Source organism: Pelodiscus sinensis, chromosome 1 (assembly GCF_052426305.1).
Source record: "Pelodiscus sinensis isolate ZL-2025 chromosome 1, ASM5242630v1, whole genome shotgun sequence".
NCBI classification, from domain to species: Eukaryota; Metazoa; Chordata; order Testudines; family Trionychidae; genus Pelodiscus; species Pelodiscus sinensis.
Window position 1 is genome coordinate 25310953 of NC_143052.1, and position 15548 is coordinate 25326500.

Sequence of the window (15548 nt, forward strand, 5' to 3'; positions counted from 1 at the left end):
AACCTTTTCTTCATCGAGAGGCGTCCCTAGGAGTGCTCAACATCAGGTGACTACAAGCAATATTTTCTTATGGCAGCAGGGACTTCGGATCAGGTAAGTATGCCGTTTGTAGTACAGCTTCTGCTAGTTTGATATGCTGGAGGGGTCCTGAGGTAAGTGCATAATGTTTTGCAAAGGTGTTTTCTGATGACCATGTGGCTGCTGTGCAAATATCATGCAGTGGGATTTTCCTCAGATAAGCAACGGACGTGATGACTACCCTTTTGGAGTGTGCCCAAATCAGCACTGGCAAAGGTAAGTCGTTTAGCGAATAACAAGTAGCAATGCATTCTGAGATCCAATGTGACAATCTCTGTGATTAAATTTGTTTTCCTTTACTATGATCTGCAATGGAGATGAAAAATTAAGGAGAGGAACCGAAAGATTTTGTTCTGTCAGTGTAGAAGGAGAGAGCCCTCCTGACATCTAGGGTGTGCATCTGGGCTTCAAATGCATTAGCGTGGGGTTTTGGAAAGTATACTGGTAAGTATATTGTCTGATTCAAGTGGAAAGGGGAGCGCACCCTGGGGAGGAATTTTGGGTGCGGTCGCATTGTGACCTTGTCCTTAAAAAATATCGTGAAAAATGGTTTTGCCATCAGGGCAGCCATTTCGCTCACTCTGCGGGCTGATGTTATTGCTATCAAGAATGCCGTATTTAAGGATAAATGGCGTAGGGAACATGTCGCCATGGGTTCAAATGGTGGTTTTGAGAGGGTTGTTAATACCAAGTGTAAGTCCCAAGGCTCTTGAGGGGGTGCCACCTCTGGGTATAGAGCCTGGAGACCTTTTAAAAATCGCTTGGTTACTGGGTGTGCGAAGACTGTAGCGTCTTCCACTGTTACATGGAAGGTTGCAATGGCTTCTAGGTGGACCCTGATTGAGCTGAGGGAGAGATATGAGTGTGTGAGGTGTAGCAGGTATTCCAGTATATCAGGAAGTGGAGTATCTTGTGGTCGTATGTTACAAGAGGTTGCCCAGTGAACAAATCAAGCCCATTTGCTCATGTATGTTTTTCTTGTTGCAGGTGCTCTGCTTTGTAACAGGACATCATGGACTTGTTGAGAACACTGCAGTTCTATGCCCGTGAACCATCTAGGTACCACACCTTTAGATGGAGTGTGCGAAACTGTGGGTGAGAGTACATGATCCCTGGTTGACAGAGAATGTTTGGATCGTTCAGAAACACGATTGGTTGATGTATTGCTAGCCTGTGTAGGTGGGGAAACCACGGCTGTTGGGGCCAGCAGGGCACAATGAGGATAACTTTTGCTTTGTCATTCAGAATCTTTACGCGGACTCTGTTGAGGAGAGGAAATGGGGGAAAAGCGTAATGTAGGAGTGCATTCCAGGTTATTACAAGAGCATCCCCGGAGGACTCTTTCCATGCCCGCCCTGGAGCAATAACATGGGCATTTTTTGTTGATTGAGGTGGCAAATAAATCTATATCTGGGAAACCTCATCGGTTAAAAATATCGGTGAAGAGTGCATAGTCGAGTTCCCATTCGGGCTCTTGTGGCAGGGCTCTGCTGAGGGCATCTGCCGTTGAATTGAGGACCCCAGGAAGGTGGCAAGCTGATATGCGAATGTCTCTGGTTAGACACCAATTCCAAAGTGCTATTGCTTCCAGGCACAGAGTTTGTGATCAAGCACAACCCTGCCTGTTTATATAGAACATGCATGCCGTGTTGTCTGTGTATATTTTTACGTGTATTCCCGTGACATTGGGTAACAGTTCTTGGCATGCCAGGTGAACTGCCCTGAGTGTGAGGGCATTGATATGGAGCAAGCGGTCTACCGGAGACCATAGGCCGTGTGCTGTGCAGCTTTCTGTATGGGTACCCCAAGCCGTAAGGGATGCATCTCTGGTGACAATTACAGAGGGGTCCAGAATTTGAAAGGGGATGCCTATGCACAGGTTGCATGATTTTGTCCACCAGTGTAGGGATGCTTTCACTGAGTGTGGTAGTGTGAGCATTTTGTTCATATGATGGATGTGTGGCTTGTACTTGCGTCGGAGCCAAACTTGGAGGCATCTCATAAAGAGATGTGCATTTGGGACTACAGGATTGTTTGATGCCATGTGACCTCATAGTTGAAGGCAGTCGTAAACCCTTACTACTGGCATCTCTTGAAGAAATTTGGCAAGTTGACTGATGTGAGTGAATCTGTTTGTCGACAGAAAGGCTCTGGCTGTGATCGAACTGAGCTGAGCTCCAATGAATTGGATTGTTTGGGTTGGCATAATTTGATTTTCCATAATTTATTAGGAAGCCTAATGACTGAAAGCAGGTTATCACAGTGATGGTATCTTGATAACAGTCTTGACTGGTTCTCATTTTGATAAGGCAGTCATCTAAGTATGGGTAAATTGTGATTCCTTGTTTTCTGAGGTGAGCAGCAACAGCCACTAGCATCTTCATGAATACCCTTGGTGCAGTGCAGAGACCAAAGGGCAGTACCGTGTACTGATAGTGTTGGAGACCTAAGGTGAAATGAAGAAAAAGTCTATGAGAGGGGCGAATGGATACATGAAAATATGCATCCTGCAGATCGAGAGAAGAAAACCAGTCACCAGACTCCAGAGCTGGGATAATAGTATTTAGGGTGACCATTTTGAATTTCTGTTTCCTTATGTATTTATTTAGTAACCAAAGATCAAGGATTGGCCTACAACCACCTGTCTTTTTCTCTACAAGAAAATAATGTGAGAAGAAACCGGTTCCATGGAACTCTTGGGGTACTGGCTCTATGGCTCCTAATTCAAGAAGATGGTCAATTTCTTGTTGTAAAATGATTTCATGAGAGGGACAGAGTGGGTGATTGGGGCGGGAGGGAGAGAAAAGGGATGGTATAACGTAGGGAGATGGTTTGAGTTACCCACTTAGTGGTAATAGATACTTGAAAGAAAAGGTAATAAACGAAATAGGAAAGGTTTGGAACCAATCTCAAGCTCTGGTGTATGTGGTGTAATTTTACATCTCTCGACTGTTGTTTTAAATTTGCTTGCTGGGTTGGGATGAGCGGTTAGGGTTATTAGTCTGAGGGCACCGTCTGTGTTGCCTGCTGCGCCCCCTTTGTTGGTATGGGGCATGGTCTTGTCTCTGATACTGGTAAGTGAATTGCGGGTACCTAGGTATCTGATATGGTTGGTACCTGTACTGTCTCTGTCCCGTCATAGGGGTTTGGATACCGAGTGACCGCAATATGGCTCTGGAATCTTTCATCGATAGGAGCAGTTCATTGGTCTTTGCAGAAAATAGCTTTTCTCCATTGAACAGAAGGTCTTCTGCCGATGGTTGCACATGGCAGGGAAAAGCAGAAGACTTGAACCAAGAGGCTCATCTCATAGTGACTGCTGTTGCTGTAGTCCTTGTAGCTGTGTCTGCTGCATCAAGTGCGGCTTGCAGGGCTAGTCGCGATATTATCTGGCCTTCTGAAACAAGAACCTGAAACTCTGCCTTTTTTGTGTCAGGGATATCTTCAATAAAAGTATTGAATTTTGTATTATTGAAGTCGTATTTACTTAATAAAGCAGCATAGTTCACCACTCTCATCTGAAGAGTGGCAGAGGCATAAAACTTTCCGAATGTGTCCTGTGAGGGGGTCACTCACCACCGTAGCGGGGGTCCGTCGTCTGTCCCCGGAATCAGTCCATTCCGCCCGCACAGGCCTCCGCTCCCGTGGCGTTTCCCCTCTGGACTTTTCTGGTCGCGTTGCTCTCTTCGCCACACTGCCCTCCGGCAGTGCCCAAGTCACTCGCTCTGAGCCCCCCTTCCGGGGGTTTGGTGTCTCTCCAGCAGGCCTGTCCGCAGGCCTAGCAGGCTGGCCGGTTGGCTGTCCGAGCGCCCTGGCCCAGCCTAACTCTCTAGCCCTGCCCTAGCTCCAGAGAGCATCCTGCTCCCTCGGCAGCCAGGCTCACAGCCCTGCCGCAGGCCTAGCAGGCTGGCCGGTTGGCTGTCCAAGCGCCCTGGCCCAGCCTGACTCTCTAGCCCTGCCCTAGCTCCAGAGAGCGTCCTGCTCCCTCGGCAGCCTGGCTCACACTCTTTGGCTGAAGCAGCCCTGCCCTTTTATAGCCCCCAGCTGGGCCTTAATTGGCCAACGCCGCCCAGCTGGGCTGAACTCCCCGGGCCTGCTCTAGGCTGGGGTTTGGCTCTTAAGGGGCCAGTACAGGGCAGCTGCCCTGTTACAGTCCAGACATTTATTGTCCTTTTCGGATGGGGTGGAATGATTTTGTTGTTTGTTTCTCTGCTGTGCAGCGTCTACTATGAGGGAGTTGGGTGGATGGTGAGAAAAGAGGAATTGAGACCCCTTGGAGCTCACGTAGTATTTTCGATCGGCTTTCCTGCATGTTGGTGGGATGGATGCAGGTGTTTGCCATAGGGTTTTAGATGGATGGATTGGATGGATGGATTAATAGGAAGTGCCATCTTTGTTGCTGTACTGGGCTGGAGGATGTTAGTGAGTTCATGTTGAGAAACCTGAACTTCTTCCATAGATATGTAACCCTTCTGTTAGGCTGAGTTAATAGCAGCAAAGGCCGGATTCAGTACCTAGGGGTTCCCTCCCAACAACGTAATGCAACACCGGCTCAAGCCCCTGCCCAGTGACCTGGGAAATCTTTCACATACTCCTGGGTGCCTCAAAGAGGAAATTCTTCCCCTCTCGCAAGCACAGAGCCTCGGTATAGTAGCAAATCTTTAATATGAGGTAACTGACATCAGCATTAAATTGGGAAAACACCACAACTAGGATTCATAGACCAAACCATGAGCAAAGACCCACCCCCAGCCAAGAATCACCCAAAGTCCCCAAAAGTCCAACACCCCAAGAGTCTCTTGAGTCCAGCAGCCCAAAAATCACCCAAAGTCCAATACCCCAAAAGTCTCCGTCCCAGGTCAGTACCACTCCAGGGTTCAAAAGTTTACATGCAGAGTTTTTATCTTCCAACCTGGGTGGAACGGAGGGGGTGGGGGGAGAGGGGTTGATACACCTTACATGGTCCGCCGACAGCCCCGCCTATCCGTAGGGTTCTGCTGCCGCCTTTAACGTGAGTCACTCTGCCACACTCCACCTGCTGTCCCGCAAGCTGCTCCAGCCGTCCCGCGAATTGCCCTGCTCCATCTCTCCGTCTCATTTCACTCCACTGGCCGCCTGCCGGTCGTTCCCACAGCTGCTCCACTAGCCACCTGCCGCCACTCCTACCAGCTGCCTGCCAGTCGTTCCCACCAGCCGCTCTGCAGTTCGCCTGCTGCCGCTCCTACTGGCCACCTGCCGGTTGTTCCTGCCAGCTGCTCCGCTGGGTCGTTCCCGCAAACTGCTCTGCCAGCCGTCCTGAAAACTGCTCTGCTAGCAGCTCAGCAATTTAGCTTCAGGCTCCCCACAGCAATCAGTGATTTCAGCTCATAGTAGAGTTCAGCTCTTCAGCATTTTCAGCTCGTGGTAGAGGAGCCTCAGTTCTAGTGCACCATTGGCCCAAAGAGAAGTCAGCTCAGCAGCCTGTAACTAGACTCCTAATGGAATCCAAATTATCTCTGATATTCCACAGTGGAGAGAGGAGGGGTTTCAGGCCCTCAGACGGGCCCCCCCACGTACAAATACCTGTCCCCAGCCTCTCTCACTTCACTGGGTTTGGAACCCATGCCCCTTGTCTAGCAAGTGCTACTTTGTTGATGGCGAATCCCTCTGTCATAAAACAGTTCCACTGTCCTTGATTGACATAATCAGGGTAACAACACTTTATCCCCCCTGCCTCAATAACAGAGAGACTGGGGATCCCACAGCGGCCAAAGTGACCATTTGGGCTGCTGTAAGCTCATACTAGGTGGGGTGGGTGTGCCTATGCAAACAAGATCAGCCCCTGAAGTCTTTTTGCACCACTCGCCACAATTCACCACCAGATGTCAGGGTAGAGTTTATCCTGACCCTGCTTACAGATGAGGTGAAAAGGCAGGTAAACATTCCTCCTCATGGGGGGGGGGGGGGGGAGAGAGAGAGAGAGAGAGAAAGTCAGAGTAATCAGAGAATGGAGATTGAGGATGTATGTTATCAGTCAAATTATGCGAATGTAAAGTGGGAGATATTGCCTGGTCTTTGAGGGGAGTATGCAGCATGGATAGCTCTGCTGACTGTAAACAAGTTGCCTGCACTGCTGAGGCAGCACTCTTCTGAGATGTTGCCCCTGGTAATGGGAGAGCGGGGCCAGCACCCAGCAGTTGGTCTGTGAGGGGATTCCTCGGTGCTATGCTAGAAGCAGGAAGATCTCCTATCTCCCGTGGTAGGGCAAGCACTGACGTCTCAGACAGCAGGGAGTGTGAGGTAGGCATGGGAAGACCTGTTGCCTCAGAAAGGGCAGACTTTTTTGCATTTTTATTGCCCTTTTTGTGCTCACTCAAAGTACCTGGGAAGTCAAACGCGCTCAAGCGGTTATTGCCTGAGCAGTATGTCTTTCTCCCCTCAGCATGCTGCTTTCTGGGCTGCTGACTCAGAGCTCATCCCTGCCTTTGATGGCTTAGGGGACGTTTGCCTCATAGGTGTATTGCTCAAACCTGAGCCCAGGTCAGAGGTATGGAGTTTGTCCTTGTCAAAGAAGGACATTTTAAGTTACAGCTGTCTGTCTCTGCACGTTTTTGGCTTAGTGCAGTCAGTGACAGGCATTAAATTCTTGCAGAGCCCGCAGCTTTCAAAGCCAGATGGCTGGAGGTCACAGTTCAAGACTGCAGGCGGTTGGGGTTTTGGTGGGTTTTTTTAAGACTAACTCTAAACAAGTAAATTAGTTAACTACTAATAGGAACTGTGGAAATAAACTAACTCTAAACAACTATTTGAAGAAAGAAGTTTGTGAAGAGAAATCTTTGCGAGAACAAAAGAGTTCCGTCTGAAGCCGGGGGCGGTAGAAAGGAACTGAACGGAGGGGGGCTGCGCATGCGTGATAGTACCGAGGGAGGCTCGCATGCACCGCGCACCCCCCGATACATTGCTGAGAAAAATCTATCGAGAAGTGCTGGGGCACTCAATACGTGATGTGGAGCACCACCAGGGACACCTCTCGACAAAGAACCTACAGCTCCTAGTTGTAGGTGTTGAACTTCCAAATGTAAAATGTTCTTATGGGAAGGATCCCCAAAGAGGAAGGAGGATGGGTAGGAGAGATGGAAGTAAAATGGATGGAGCAACCTTGTTTTATGATTTCTAGACGCCATCGATCCAATGTTATGTCAGTCCAGTGGTGGTAAAAGAGCCACACGCGATGGGTGAATTAAAGGTTGGGTGGCATGACTTATAGCGTTAGGATGATGTTGCTCAGGCCCCCGACCAAACCTTCAAAACTGCTTTTTGGAGATGTACAGCTGGTTCATTGTGGTCTGTTGTTATTGTGACCAGCATCTCTGCTGTCTTTGCGTATGCCTGTAATCAAAAGGTCTTCAGGTCTTCTAAAAGTCTCTCTCGGTCTAGGGTAAGGGTTGTACCTCTGCTGTTTGTTTGGGAGAGCGTACATGCCAACGGTTCTTAGAATCATGCAAGAATCTTTCATAGTATGTAAGATCTCATCAGTATTGGTGGCAAAAAAGTGGGACCTATCAAAAGGAAGATTCCCCACTTACATTTGGAGTTCTTTAGGTATACCAGCGGCCTGTAAACACGAGTCCCTGTGCAGAATTTGATCTGAGGAAGTGGGTCTGGCCCACGAAAGCTCATCATCTAATAAACCATCTTGTTAGTCTTTAAAGTGCTACATTGTCCTGCATTTTGCTTCAACTACCCCAGACTAACACGGCTACATTTCTATCACTATTCTATGTGCAGAATTGTGGCAGTTGCCATGCTGAGGGCTGCTCTGTCTGCCACACCTAGAGAAGTCTCGAGGGCTGTATGGATAATTGTGTGGTCCTCTTTACAATAGCTTACAATTGAGGGTGGTTTTGGTCTGGGAGGTACTCTAAGGTGTCCTGTAACTTGTAGTAGTTATAGTCAGAAAAGAGTGCTGAATAGTTGGCTACATGGAGTTGTAAGGTTGATGAAGAATAAACTTTCCTTCCAAAAATGTCCAAACGCTTAGGGCCTTTGTTGTGCAGTGTGGATTAGGATTGTGGATAAATCACCTTATGGTGTTGTATATAATAATGTAATTACTGAGGGTATGTCTACGCTACAGCGCTAATTCGAACTAACTTAGTTCGAATTAGTTAATTCGAACTAAGCTAATTCGAACTAACGGATCGAGACTAAAAAACTAGTTCAAATTAGCGTTTTGCTGATTCGAACTAGCATGTCCACATTAAGTGGACCCTGAACCGGGCTTAAGGATGGCCGGAAGCAGTGCCGGCAGGGCATCAGAGGAGGACTTAGAGCGTGGAGCTGCTGCCTCAGGTTAGCCGAGGACTGTGCTTAAAGGGACCCGACCCCCACCCCGGACAGACAGTTCTCAGGGGTGCCCCGCTTGCAAAGCAGTCCTGACTTGGAGTGCCCTGAGTGCCCACACTGGGCACATCACAGCACTCGGCCATCAGACCGGCTGCACTTGCCGCAGGCTGCCATCTGAGGAGAGGGGGCAATTGGGGAGCTGCAGGAGAGCTTCCACCCCCAGAAGCCGGCAGAGCCAGCCCAGTCCTCTCCATCGGGGGCTCGTACCCCATTTCTCCCTCACCTCCTTCCACTTACCCTTCCCTAGCCCCCCTTCCTGATGTACAAAATAAAGAAAACGTGTGGTCAAAAATAGAATCTCTCTTTATTGAACAAAACTCAGGGAGACTGGGAAAAGGAGGTGGGAGAGGGGAAGAGAGAGGGTGGGAGAGGGGAGGGCAACTAAAATGATCAGAGGTTTGGAAGAGGTCCCATATGAAGAGAGGCTAAAGAGACTGGGACTTTTCAGTTTAGAAAAGAGGAGACTGAGGGGGGATAGGATAGAGGTCTATAAAAGCATGAGTGGGGTGGAGAGGGTGCATAAAGAAAAGTTCTTCACTAGTTCCCATAATAGAAGGACTAGAGGACACCAAAGGAAAGGAGGGTATGTCTACACTACCCTCCTAATTCGAACTAGGAGGGTAATGTAGGCATACCGCACTTACAAATGAAGCCCGGGATTTGAATTTCCCGGGCTTCATTTGCATGAAGCCGGCCGGCGCCATTTTTAAATCCCGGCAGTTCGAACCCCGTGCCGCGCGGCTACACGCGGCACGGAGTAGCTAGTTCAGATTAGGCTTCCTAATCAGTACTAGCTGTACTCCTCGTGGAATGAGGAGTACAGCCAGTTCTGATTAGGAAGCCTAATCTGAACTAGCTACTCCGTGCCGCGTGTAGCCACGCGGCACGGGGTTCGAACTGCCGGCATTTAAAAATGGCGCCGGCCGCCTTCATGCAAATGAAGCCCGGGAAATTCAAATCCCGGGCTTCATTTGCAAGTGCGGTATGCCTACATTACCCTCCTAGTTCGAATTAGGAGGGTAGTGTAGACATACCTGGAATGGGCAGCAGGCTTCAAACTAGTAACAGAAAGTTGTTCTTCACAAAACAAAGAGTCAACCTGTGGAACTCCTTGCTGCAGGAGGCTGTGAAGGCTAGAACTAGAACAGAGTTTAAAGAGAAGTGAGATCAAGTCATGGAGGTTGGGTCCATGGAGTGCTATTAGCCAGGGGGTAGGAGTGGTGTCCCTGCCCAAAGTTTGTGGAAGGCTGGAGAGGGATGGCACGAGACACATGGTTTGGTCACTGTCTTCGGTCCATCCCCTCCAGGGTCCCTAAGGTTGGCCGCTGTCGGCAGACAGGCTACTGGGCTAGATGGACCTTTGGTCTGACCCAGTACGGCCATTGTAAGCTCAGGGCTCAGGGTCGGGGGTCTCAGAGGACCACCTTGATTTTCATGCACACCTGCTCCTGGGTGGCCAGGCTGGCAGCTCTCCTGCCCTAGACGGCCACTTTCCTGTGCCTAGTGCGGAGGTCGTGGACGAGGTCCATGATGTCCGCACTAGACCAGGCGGGTGCCCGCCTCTTGCGGTCCCGGGCAAGCTCCCGGGAGCCGCCAGCCTGGTCCCGGGAAGAGGGGGAGGGCTGGGGGGCATTGGGTGGCTGGCTTGAGCCGTGCCAGGTGCAGGGTCTGCTGGCTGGGTGCTGACAGGCTTGCACCTGGCACAGGTATCGTAGCCAGCCCGTACCCCTTTAAGGGATCCAGGGCCGGGAGGGGGGCAATAGAGTTTCCCTGGTGTTGACCAGAGTGGCCACCAGGGAAAGCTGGGGAGGGCTAGCCTCCCACTAGTTCGAATTAAGGGGCTACACACCCCTTAATTCGAACTAGTACGTTCGAACTAGGCTTAGTCCTTGTAGAATGAGGTTTACCTAATTTGAACTAAGCGCTCCGCTAGTTCGAATTAAGTTCGAACTAGCGGAGTGCTAGTGTAGCGCCTATCAAAGCTAATTCAAACTTTAGTTCGAATTAACTTTGTAGTGTAGACATACCCTGATAATGCTGCATGAAGAATATGCTCCTTCAGGTGCTAAATTAGCAACCCAACATCTGCAAGGTCCCCAGTTAGAGGTTTTCATTTGGCTATCTTCTATTTCAGGTGGGGTACCACCTGCAGCTGTCTTACCCAGCAACAACAAGCAAGGCACTGATAACAAATCACAGCCTACCTTTCCTCAGGGAGGTCCTGGCAAGTATCAGTCTCTAAAGTAGGCTCTTCTCATGAAATAAGAGTGGAGGTCTGCTCTCCTTCCTCACCAGGTCCTGGGCTCTTCATTTTTAACCCCTCCCTCTAGTGCTGCTACCTGCTGGTGATGCAGCAGGGTAAAACTGACAGCCCACAGCAATTCATTAACCCTTTCCTAGTCAGTGTGAGTTTGTATACCTCATCATTTACTGGCTAAAAGTGCCATGATCACTAACAGATACTTCAGTCATTTTCTTTAAACACTGTATCAAATACAACTCTATCAATTACACAAACTTTTAGCAACCTGCAATATTGCTCGTTCCTGTATATTTGACATTTCATCTTTAACTGTTTCTGAAGAAGAATATTGTTCATAATCCTGTTTTTCAAAACATTCTTCCTGGTCTCCCTTTACCAAACGCTGAAAAAAATAACACAGGAGAATTATAATTATCCTTATCCAAATGAAAGTGCCATCTTTACTTATGAACTGAATATGCTCTGAAATATTATAAAAGTACAATATATCATTTCTAAATTCAATTAGTTTTTTAATTCATAGATTTAAACATCTGTTTAAAAAATAATAATGAATATGACTCCAACAATCTCATGATGAAGTTCATGAAGTGTTTGACAAATACGTGTACAGAGTACTGTGCATTTTAGCATATCTGTTAAATACTAGTTTGAATATACAGTGCAGTAGAAATTTAGTTATTTGCTGTATAAAAGAGAAGGGGAAGAAGAAAGCAAGACAAACCAAAGAACAATGGGAAGGCAGATTGGGAAGAACAGATGGGAAAAGCGGTAGTTTTAGATTGGATCTTTCCCTCATGAGCAGTTTGTATCTCTCTTGCTTTTTTATTTTTTTATTATAATAAATAAAAGCCTGTCCAGGTACCATGGAAGGGAATGAGAGCTTTTTAATGACTTCAGGGCTATAGGATCAGGGCCTAAATCAAGCTTTCCAGTAATTTAAAGCCCCGTTCTGCAAAGACTCCATCTCTGTGCGTTTATTCCTCAAATCCTTTGTAGGATTAGTGTCTCAATGTATTCAACAAAAAATGGTAACTGAAGTGGCAGACTGGCCAAAAATTGCAGCTGAAAGGGAAACTGCGAGCATGGAAGAAGAAGAAGGAGCCTGAACAGACTTGGTAATATAATTAAAAGAAATAAAAAATGAAAGCATCAATAACCACATTTGATATAATTGAGAAAGGAGTATTTATAATCTTTTCTCTAATACGTTATCTTACCTTTCTAAGAGAAACTACTTTTCATACGGGAAGGATATATTGCAGGAATTTTAAAAAAAAGAAAAAGAAAAGAGGAGATATTCTCTAATAATAAGAATACATACGTAGGTGTGCCTTAATAGGTTAAAAGACACATTTTGCAAACTTGTGGTTCACAATGCAACTAAGGCAGCCTCGTGATTCACAATGCTACTGAAGCACATCCAACTGTGGTATATTGGGGTACTGGTCCCAATGTATACAGTTCTGGTGTTCCATTCCAAAATAGGTTAAATTTACTACTGGATAAGGTAAATAGCAACAGAATATCTCGGGATTAAAATATGTGAAGAGGATAAAAAGGTTGCTATTGCAAAGTACCTGCAGTTCCTGCAGGAAGCTTTAAGAAGCCCAGACTTTCCAAAACTGCTGTCTGAAAAAGGCTCATGGCTAGAGCAGCCAAGAAGTCAATTAATGGTGTCTCTCACCCCAGGTATTCCCATTAGTGGAACTACATGGAAATTAAAACTTCCCACATAGGATTCATACCTTCTATATCTGTTAACTAACATTTGAACAAGACTGTCAAGAGTCAAGTTAGATGACTTAGCAGTCAGTGAAGTCTAGATCAAATTACAATTAAGTTTACTAGGCACTGCCAAACAGGCTGTTAAAAGTCTAATCGGTGGTACAGGGGAGCCTGGGGCAGGCTCTCTAGCTGTCCTGGCTCTGCACTGCTTTTGGAAGCAGCTGCCAGGTCCCTGCATTCCCTGGGCACATGGTCAGAAATGGGGAGGCTCTGGGAACTGGCCCTGCCCCAAATGCCTGCTCCACAGTTCCCATTGACTGAGAACTGTGACCAACGGGAGCTGTGGGAGACGGTGTCTGCTGGCATAAGAGCAGGGCAGTGCATTGCAGAGCTTCCTTGTCTATCCATGCACTTAGGGCAGGGGTGGGCAAGACAACCTCCAAAGGCCAGATCCAGTCCATCAACCCGGTGGATCCAGCCCACGGCTGCCTTGCTGCTCCCTTGCCCCCAGGCCAATTGAGACCTGGGGACAGGGGAGCATGTGAAGTCTCCTCCCACCGCCAGAGGCGTGTGCTATCAGAGGGAATCACCGGCTGTTTTAAATCAGCCAGCTTTTCTTTCCCTGCTGCCACACACCCTGGCAGGGTGGGGGCAGAGGGTAAGGGACTTTGTGCACTCTTCCTGCTTCTAGGCTCTTATTGGCCCAGAGGTAAAGGGGAGCACACAAAGTCTCCTCCTGCTACAGCACCTAGAGAGAACCACCAGCTGTTTTTAAATAGCTGGCGATTCTCTCTAGGCACTGGGATGGGAAGGCAAAACTTCACGTGCTCCCCCATACCCAGACCAATCAGGGTCTGTGGGTGGGGGAGCACAAGAAGTCTCTTGGCTCCGCCCCTTCTGTTTGAAGCCCTGCCCCTTCTGGGGTGGCCCAGGGCCACTTCACAAATTTCTGGGGTGGCCCAGGGCCACTTCACAAATTTCTGAAGTGGCCCGCTTTTAAAAATTATTTCCCACCTCTGACCTAGGAGATGCAGGGAATAGGCAGCCACTTCCTAGGAGCATAATAAGCACCGCCAAGACCCCACACTCCAATCTGCTGCCCCAGCCCTGAGCTTCCCCCCGCAACCTAAACTCTTCATCCCCGAGCCCACTCCAGAGCCCACACTCTCAGCTAGAGCCTTCATCCCTCAAACTCCTTAACCTCCTGACCCAGCCAAGAGACCTCTCCAGCACCCCAAACTCTTAATTCCCAGCCACAGCCTGCACTCTGACACACACCACAACTCCCTCATTTACAGTGAATGTTAAATCATGTTAAATCATGTCAGTTAACTTGTATCTTCAGAATCATATTCAAACACCAGAAAATATTGTAATGCAGACAAACATACTAAAAGCAGAGACAGCAATGCTGTCTGAGCCTCTGGAGGTAACAGCATAGAGAGGAGTGCCTGACACCTCCTTGGCTCAGCTTTGCTTAAACTGGCCTACATTTTTTAACAATATTAAGATACCTATTAATTGCAGTTGAAAAGCATTCTGTTGATGGAAAAATTCTCTTGTGATTAGAATACCACAAATAATAGAAGCACTTAGAACATATTTTTAGAGGTGAAAGTTTAAGAAGAGAGAGTTACTCAGCCTGTGCAGTAACGTCTGTTCTTCGAGATGTGTGTCCCTGTGGGTGCTCCACTCGAGGTGCTGGGCTCGTCCCGGCGCCGCAAACAGAGAAACTTCCTTAGCAGTAGCCCTGCCGGCCCTCACATGCGCTCCTGCTGCCTCACGCCGTTCGAGCCGTTACAGCTGAGCACAGGCCGGCTCGTCAGTTTCCTCCCAACCAGAAGCATCTGAAAAGAGATAAACAAAAGCTCCGAAGCAGAGAGGTGGGTGGGTCGTGGAGCACCCACGGAGACACACATCTCAAAGAACAGACGTTACTGCACAGGGTGAGTAACTCTCTCTTCTTCGTTGAGTAGTGTCCCCGAGGGTGCTCCACTCGAGGTGAGTACACAGTAGTGGTCCAGCACTATTGGCGTGCTTCGGATTTATGGTCTCTGTGCTGTGGTCAAGACTGCTTGCGCCACTGCTGAATCATTCTTCAAGATTTTCGCAAGGGCATAGTGCTTGGCGAAGGTGAAAGCAGATGACCAAGTTGCTGCACGGCATATGTCCTGTAAGGATACCCCTTTAAGGTACACAGTAGATGCAGCCATGTCTCTGGTGGAATGAGCGCAAGGCCGTGCTGGTAAGGGTTCGTGCTGTAGGGCATAACAACGTATGATGCAGGAGGTAATCAAGTTGGAAATACGTTGTGTGGAGAGCTGTTGGCCTTTAGAACGTTCCGCCGTAGCCATAAAAAGATGCCGCGACTTCCTGAAGGCACGTGTTCTGTGCAGATAGAAGGCCAGTGCCCGTCTGACGTCGAGGGTATGTAGACGTGAGTCTTCTGGCGAAGAATGAGGTTTTGGATAGAACGTTGGCAGGCTTATGGGCTCGTTTATATGGAAAGGGGAATTTACCTTCGGAAGGAATGGGGGGGTGGACGCGAAGTATCACCCCCTGTGCAGAGAAAACTGTGTACGGTGGATCGGCCGAAAGAACTGCCAATTCACTAACTCGGCGAGCTGATGTAATTGCCAGAAGGAATGACACTTTCATCGTGAGCATGCGCAAGTTGCAAGTTGCTAACGGCTCAAAGGGTGGACGAGTTAGCACATTCAGTACCAAGGCTAAGTCCCACGGCTCCGGTGGGGTCGTGTAGGTCTGATATAGATTCTTGAGTCCCTTTAGGAATCTTTTAACTAACGGATGAGTGAACAATGAATGTCCCTCGAAGGGAGGGCGGAAAGCCGAGATTGCTGCCAAGTGAACTTTCAATGAAGCATTTGCTAACCCCTCTGCCTTCAGGTGGCAGATGTAGTCCAAAGCTTGCTGCACTGGTAAAGAGAGAGGGTCAAAACCCCTCTCCAGGCACCACATTTGGAATCGATGCCATTTGTAAGTGTAGGATTTGCGGGTGCTATGGCGTCTGCTATTTATCAGTACATGTTTTACTTCTTGAGAGCACGTCATTTCTGGCGGCTGAAACCAGTTA

General features: G+C 48.3%; 1 protein-coding gene across 1 annotated transcript in view; it reads right to left on the reverse strand.

Moving 5' to 3' along the window:
• Window positions 1–15548, reverse strand: part of FBXL13 (F-box and leucine rich repeat protein 13) — a 224907-nt gene that overhangs the window by 169435 nt on the left and 39924 nt on the right. The window contains exon 7 of the mRNA XM_006137531.5: window positions 10992–11108. Coding sequence (XP_006137593.2) covers window positions 10992–11108 — 117 coding nt within the window. The remainder of the gene's footprint in view (window positions 1–10991; window positions 11109–15548) is intronic.